General features: G+C 40.5%; 1 protein-coding gene across 1 annotated transcript in view; it reads left to right on the top strand.

The window, feature by feature from the left end:
* The window catches only part of MBLAC2 (metallo-beta-lactamase domain containing 2), a 12,093-nt gene extending 4,829 nt beyond the window's left edge, over window positions 1-7,264 (top strand). Inside the window, exon 2 of the mRNA XM_024207050.2 lies at window positions 6,108-7,264. Within this exon, the coding sequence (XP_024062818.1) occupies window positions 6,108-6,493 (386 nt within the window). The 3' untranslated portion in view covers window positions 6,494-7,264. The remainder of the gene's footprint in view (window positions 1-6,107) is intronic.
* Window positions 7,265-8,181: the final 917 nt, after the last annotated feature.

The raw sequence follows: 8,181 nt of genomic DNA, 5'->3' as shown, positions 1-8,181 counted from the left end.
GGGGGGGGGGTTAGTTTGTTTTCTGCTGCTGAAGGTTAACAGGAAAACCGCAGCAGTCAACAGGCTTTGCTTGGTATGTGGGAAAGGAGGGCGCAGAAGCCGAAAGACAATGGCTTACCATGGCTGCCTGCAAGCTGAATTCTGTTGCCCGGACCTGCGTCTGTGATCTCTAACACCAAAGCCACAGGCACTCAATATTAAGATGGAAAATGCGACCTTGTACTGAAATCACATGTGCTATGTAATGTGAATAGTGTTTTTCACCATGAAAGAGTATAAGCATTGTTCTGTAAAATGTATCATTTTAAAAACTTCTCTCCTTTTTTTCAACCCTCCCTCCAGCAGCTGCAAATTTTTCAAGCCTCCCTCCTCCATCCCGAAGGCTATCTCAGATAAGGCGGCGTAGAAAGAGGACGCGAGACGACATGTTCACGGAAATAATGGAATGCACCCGCAATGAAAGAGCTCATTTGAATGAGTGGAAGGACACTGTATCTAAATTTAGGAAAGATGCCAGTGAACGTGAGGTCATGAGGGACGCTCGAGATGAGAGGTGGCAGGCTGCAACGCTGGGGCTGCTGCGTGAGCAAACGGACATGCTCCGGCGTCTGGTGGAGCTTCAGGAATGGCAGCAGGATGACAGAGTGCCGCTGCAGCCGCTGTATAACCTCCCTCCCCGCTCACCATGTTCCATATCCTCCTCACCCAGACGTGTAAGAACCCGGGGGGGGAGAGGGGGAGGCTCCGTGCACCCTCCCACTCCACCCCAGTGGACAGCCCAACCAAAAGGCTGTCATTATATTGAATTTGTTCAGTGGCCTTTTACTTCCCTCCTATCCTCCTCCCAAACCTCACCCAGATTACCTTCTTGGTTCTCTCCCTATGTTTATAATCACTTAATAAAGAATACATGATTTTTAAACGATAGTGACTTTATTTCCTTTGAAAGAAAGCTGGGGGAACGGGGAGGGTGGGTTCCTTACAGAGAATGAATGAGTCAATAAAGGGGGCGGGTTTTCATGAAGGGAGAAACAAACAGAAATTTCACACTGTAGCCTGGCCAGTCATGAAACTGGTTTTCAAAGCTTTTCTGATGCACAGCGCTTCCTGGTGTGCTCTTCTAATCGCCCTGGTGTCTGGCTGCGTATTATCAGCAGCCAGGTGATTTGCCTCAGCCTCCCACCCTGCCATAAAGGTCTCCCCCTTACTTTCACAGAGACTGTGGAGCACACAGCAAGCAGAAATAGCAATGGGGAGATTTCTTTCTCTGAGGTCAGAGCGAGTCAGTAGCGATCACCAGCGACCTTTTAAACAGCCAAATGCACATTCTACCACCATTCTGCACTTGCTCAGCCTGTAGTTGAACAGCTCCTGACTCCTGTCCAGGCTGCCTGTGTATGGCTTCATGAGCCATGGCATTAAGGGGTAGGCTGGGTCTCCAAGAATAACTATTGGCATTTCAACATCCCCAACGGTTATTTTCTGGTCCGGGAAGTAAGTCCCTTGCTGCAGCCCTTTAAACAGAGTAGTGTTCCTGAAGACGCGAGCATCATGAACCCTTCCCGGCCAGCCCACGTTGATGTTGGTGAAACGTCCCTTGTGATCCACAAGTGCTTGCAGCACCATTGAAAAGTACCCCTTGCGGTTTATGTACTGGGTACCCTGGTGCTCCGGTGCCAAGATAGGGATGTGGGTTCCATCTATCGCCCCATCACAGTTAGGGAATCCCATTGCAGCAAAGCCATCCACTATGACCTGCACATCTCCCAGAGTCACTAGCTTTCGTAGCAGCACCTCAGCGATTGCTTTGGCTACTTGCATCACAGCAGCCCCCACAGTAGATTTGCCCACTCCAAATTGATTCCCGACTGACCGGTAGCTGTCTGGCGTTGCAAGCTTCCACAGGGCTATTGCCACTCGCTTCTCAACTGTGAGGGCTGCTCTCATCTTGGTATTCTGGCGCTTCAGGGCAGGGGAAAGCAAGTCACAAAGTTCCAAGAAAGTGCCCTTACGCATGCGAAAGTTTCGCAGCCACTGGGAATCGTCCCACACCTGCAACACTATGCGGTCCCACCAGTCTGTGCTTGTTTCCCGGGCCCAGAATCGGCGTTCCACGGCTATAACCTGCCCCATTAACAGCATGATCTCCAAAGCACCGGGTCCCGCGGTTCGACAGAATTCCATGTCCATATCCTCATCACTCTCGCCGCCGCGCTGCCGTAGCCTGCTCCTCGCCACCTGGTTTTCCAGGTTCTTGTTCAGCATAAACTGCACAATAAGGCGCGAGGTATTTACAATGTTCATGACTGCTGTCTTGAGCTGAGCGGGCTCCATGCTTGCCGTGGTATGGCGTCTGCACTGTTCACCCAGGAAAAAGGCGCGAAACGGTTGTCTGCTGTTGCTTCCTGGAGAGGGGGGAGGATATACCCAGAACCACCCGCGACAATGTTTTTGGCCCCAACAGGCATTGGGATCTCAACCCAGAATTCCAATGGGCGGAGGAGACTGCGGGAACTATGGGATAGCTATGGGATAGCTACCCACAGTGCAACGCTCCAGAAATCGACGCTAGCCCCGGTACATGGACGCACACCGCCAAATTAATGTGCTTAGTGTGGTTGCATACATTCAACTTTATACAATCTGTTTTACAAATTCGAATTATATAAATTCGGATTAATCCCGTAGTGTAGACATACCCTTAGCTGTGTAATCACCTGTTGACCAGACTGTCTAGCCTTTTCTTATTCTATACCTATTTATAATCCCACTTAGTATAAATTATTCAGTTTCAACTGTTTTTCCTTATCTTGTCTGAAATTGTTGTTAAAATGTGAACACTTCTCTTCTCCCTCTATTTGAATGATTTTAGTTTTAATATTAATAGGTACCATTCTCTTTTTAAGAAACCAATTCCATGGTATTTGGATTATTTGAACTCCTTGGCCCTAGAACTGTTTGTGATAACCTCCATGCTGATTTTGTGCCTTATGAAGAGTTGTGTTTGTTGATTTACAAGAACTGGATTGCAGACTTAAAACAAACAAACAAAACATCAGAAGCACTCTGCAAAGTTTATTACACTCTATACAGATACGAGAGTATAGTGAGGCAAATTAAGGGTCTTACCAGTTCAGAGTCTCAGGGTAGGTCTACACTTAAGGTTTCCAACTGCTGCAATGTTTTAACTCTGATTTTTCTGAAACAGCATCAATTTAGCCATTTTGCATGTATGTAGTACTTTGTATTGATGTTTGTATGTGTAAAATAGCACCGTTGTTAGATAACAAATGTATACCATAATATACAAGGTAAGCAACAAGGCAGAGTTAACATTGTTAGACGCTTTAGCTCTGCATTTTGTGACCTATGTAATTTATCAGCCCTAACAATTAATTGAGTTTAGTTTTTTCCATGCATCCGAAGAAGTGGGCTGTAGCCCACGAAAGCTTATGCTCAAATAAATGTTAGTCTCTAAGATGCCACAAATACTCCTGTTCTTTTTGCGGATACAGACTAACACGGCTGCTACTCTGAAATTAGTCATATGTAATCTCTCAGACTACTAATGCCACTTTAATTTGTTCATCCTGTCTAAAATTTCACTGATTTTTAGCCTAAATTGTCTTTGTTTTATCCTTGCATTTTTTGTTCCTACACTCCTGGTGTACTTCATTTTCTTCAAGCCAGTCTGATGATTGCGCCTTAATTCTGCAAGTGCTTTCCTCCTCTTTGAATTCGGGCTGTTACATGCTGTCCATTTCTTTAGCCTCTTCTTTCAATTTTCTTTCTACTATGATGTTATTTTGGGTCTGGGAAGCCCATTGGAGCACTTCACAGCTCCAACTTCCTCATTGCCACTATCATCTGGTTCACCACTTTGGCTATTCTGTATCTTCTATATAAAATTATCAGTGTTCATGCTATTAAACTATTATCTAGGCCTTCCATACATATCCTCAAAAGGGAGTTTGGCTAACACCAACAGCCCCCCAAATAACTTGAAACTAACTAACTGGGTAGCAAATTTTCACGTAGAGACAATACTGTTTCCCTATGCTATGCACCGGGTAGTCAAATCTGCTTTGAGTTTTAATGTTGTGATATTGGTGAGATCTCAAACCTTTGGCCTGGCATAGCAGCAGTGATAAGTAGGGCCCTACCAAATTCATGGCCATGGAAATCTAGTCTCCCCCAGGAAATCTGGTTATTGTAAGGGTGTCACGGTATTGCCACCCTTACTTCTATGCTGCCTTCAGAGATGAATTGCCAGAGCATGGCGACTACTGGCCCAGGAACTGGGTTTTGTTCCAGTTCAAGCCACCAAACAAAAATAACGGTTCAATTACTGGTTTGAGCCAGTTCAAATAAAATTTTAGTTTCAGTGGAAATAAATTTAAAAAAGAGTTCAAACTTAAAATGGAAACTCTTTTGAATTTTGACCATTTATTTATTTTTTAACTTTAACTTTACATGCGTTTTCCTAGTGGTTCTGCGTTGTCAACTAAACAGTTTTTTTTATGAACAATTTGTTTGAGAGAACTAAAATAATATCTTCTAATATTTGCCCGTCCATATTGGATCTTTTCAGTGAAAGGATAAGTTTGGGGTATTGGCCCTGCCTCAAGTTGTGCAACTGGAGGGTGAGCTGCCCCAATGTTGTGGATGGGTGGGAGGAGGCCTGGCTAAGGGGGAGAAGGGTTGGGTAGCCATTAACTCTCTTCAAGTGCAAGGAAAAAGGTATTGTTAACTTCTGGGACCAGGGTGCATTCCACATCTTCTCTCCCCAGTGGGAAGTATCAGAGATGGACCTTCTATCGTTCTCTGGATCCACTGCTTCCACATGTGTTGTGCAAGCAGTTCCTAAGCTTCTCATCTTCTTTCCCACTCTTGTAGGCCTCATTCTCGTCTTGTTATACTGAGGCATGCCTTCAGGTATGCCTATTTGTTATCTTGTTGTCTTGTTTTATAAAGTAAGATCACAGGAGTTTTTTAAATATTAAGCCTAAAAAAAATATGAAACCTTTATTTTAACCAGAAACCCAAATAATTATTTTAAAGTTCAGGTTCAGTAGGTAGGACAAATTCATGGTTCAGGTTTGGTTCTAGTTCAAGTAAAAATACTGGTATGAACTGGTTCGTCGATTCCCTGGCTAGGACTAGATGTTTTGTAATTTCTCCTTAGTCTTTGGACTACCTCGTGCATGATGGCATGTTAAACATCCTTCTTATTTTAAATTAGCTTCACCACTGTCATTACGAAGGTCCTGTATCATGCTTGCCATCCTTTAGGTTGTGGAAGATGATGGAATTTCCTTTAGAATTAGTTAATATCACTCTTTAATCAGCAGCTTTTATGGAGGTATTTGTTGAAGTAAGTCATGTCTGTCCCTGCTCTCATAGTCTAGGCTTTGAAGTTGTAAATCTTACTTTTAACCACTTCTTTTAAATTAACTAGAGATTTTTAAAAAAAATGAATAGAAAATCAGTGTTCAAATGCTGAATTAGCTATACTGTCTGACCTGTTCTACATCATCAACCTGAGCTTCTGCTGAAACTATCAATGCAATGGCTATTTCGCTGAAAAAACATTCATAGCTATGGTGATAGTGAAACAGTTCTTAAAAATCTGTTTTGAATATGAACTAAAATATGACTACTCCAACTTTCCTTTAATTTCGCATATCTTAGTCAATACTGGTATTCTGAAAAGTAGTATATTTGGGAGCCAATTTTGCTTCCATTGTAATCATGTACATTGTTCTGTCACTGCAGATCTCAAAATAACTGTGTTGGAGTCCAGAGAGATAGCTAAATAACAATAAATTTTGAAAGACCATAACATCCTCGGTATTAAAAATGCAGGAGAAACCGAAGTTGGGAAATCAGTAGATTTTTAGAATGTATGTTTCTTTCTGCCCAAATTTCTTCATAGTTCAGATCACCTGATTAAAAATTAAGCCTCATTCCACATTTTCTTTCCAATGTTTGGTCTTTTTAGAGGATATATAATTTGCTTACTGCATAGATCTCTGTATACACTTTGGTTTTGGCTTACAATGCATAATAAATGCATATATTTTCCCTTAATATATTTACATCTGTAGGGGACGTGATCAACCTTGGTGACCGACAACTGACTGTCATGCATATGCCTGGTCATTCAAGAGGAAGTATTTGCTTACACGACAGAGATCAGAAGATATTGTTCAGCGGAGATGTTGTTTATGATGGATCGATGATTGACTGGCTTCCCTACAGCAAGATAAGTGATTACGTCACAAGTTGTGAGCGTCTTATAGAATTAGTGGACAGAGGTCTTGTGGAGAAGGTGCTTCCAGGGCATTTTAACACCTTTGGAGCTGAAAGGCTGTATCGTTTAGCTTCCAACTACATTTCAAAAGCTGGAGTTTGTCACAAAGTTTCTACCTGTGCCATGAGGTCCATTGCAAGTTTAGCTCTTCATGTGACAAATTCTAGAGTCACTTCTTAGTGTCGGTTCATTTTGTTAATATCAGCTATTGTGAAACCAAATGGCTTGTGAGCTAGTGTTGAAAGAAAGCAAACAAAAGCAGTGTGTGTTATTAAAGAAAAGGCAGACTGATAATGAATGAGTCAAAGATTCTTATTTTTGCTTGCTTTTTTATTTTATAAAATTAACTTCAGCTATAGCTATGCAAAAGCTACTATCTATCTTTTCTTTCTGTTTTTCAAGGCATGTTGGCACATGATTTATGAATGCCATTAGACTGCGGTTTGAAATATGTTTTATTTTTGATATTATTCTGATGGATATGTATGATATGCCAAAATGAAATGTTTGACATTTATGCCTGAAACTTAACTGTTTTTATGTGGTGTTAGGTTAAAGGCTCAATTTGTGTTTAAAGTGTATTTTTAAAATGGCTGAAATGTAATGTAGCTGTTACTGCTATATTTGAAAAGATAGCTGTAACATTCCATTGTCCTATTATAAGTACTGAATTCAACGTCCAGTACATTGTTTATTACTTTTAAGTGAATGTAACTTGAACTGTTTACTATTTGTTTATAAAGTATTTCAGTACATATTGTTGCTTTTTGAAGTAAAAGTGCATTGCATTTGAGTCTCTGTTGTTCCTAAAACAGATTAAATGCATCCATGAAAATTGCTAAGACATATAATCATTTCTTCATTAAAATTGAAGTGTTATTTTAAATGATGTTAAACAAGTTAGTTTATATGTGCATAATTATTTAACAATTTAAATGGACACTGTCTGATTATTTATATATATATATATATATATATATATATATATATATATATATATATATATTTTACCTTCCTAACAAGTTTGACAGAGTTTTGTTTTCAAATTTTGTTTTTCCAGTTTAGCAAATTTATTTTATCCACTATGTTTAAGTGGAGTTTAAAAATTAACCTACTTCTTTGTTTGCAATTGACTTTATACGAAGAGATGGTTTTATGTGATCATACCAAATTATATTTTGGGCTCTATTCAGAAGAAAATTATCTATGGCCTTTCCGACGTAACATAAATTTTGGGAGAAAGAATGGTCTGCTATGGAAACTAATCACAAATTAATAAGCACTCTTTCCCAGAAGTTATGGAAGTGAAGATCTTACGTAAATCATCTCTCCTCTTGTGGCTGTTTACTTCATATATTCTTCACCAAAAGCAGCACTGCAAAGAGTTTAATAAAGGCATGACACATTTATTTAGATTTTAACAGTGCCTATTTAATGTAAGCTGGAGCAAAACTGTAAGTGGGCAGGACAGATCCACTAGACTGTGGCTAGTCAGAGGACAGGTTAGCAATTATATGTTCTGGGTTTTTTTTGGGGCGGTGGGGGTGTTTGAGGAAGAAATCTATATTCCTTTATGTGAAGGAATGTTTACTGTGGATGATAGTTCTTCCTGAATTAACCTCAGAAATGAAGGTATTTAACTCAGTTGCTACTTTTCTTTAATACCAGAGAAGAAAGGCAAAAAAAGTGGGCCTGAAAAGTCAGTCACTTAGTGAAGGGCCACAAAATAAACTTCAGATCATGGCCTCTCTTCTTTTCAGTTGACTGACATTTTCTCTTATCCACATATATTTAGACTGCAATGAGCATTATTCTGGAAAGCAGGCAGGCTGGCAGTTGGAGAACTGTTGTGGGAAGCAGAAAATTCA

The sequence above is a fragment of the Terrapene carolina genome, unplaced genomic scaffold, assembly GCF_002925995.2.
Source record: "Terrapene carolina triunguis isolate 2854851 unplaced genomic scaffold, T_m_triunguis-2.0 Scaffold69, whole genome shotgun sequence".
Lineage (NCBI taxonomy): Eukaryota > Metazoa > Chordata > Testudines > Emydidae > Terrapene > Terrapene triunguis.
Note: the sequence above shows the minus strand (reverse complement) of the source record. Positions and strands in the feature narration are given on the sequence as shown.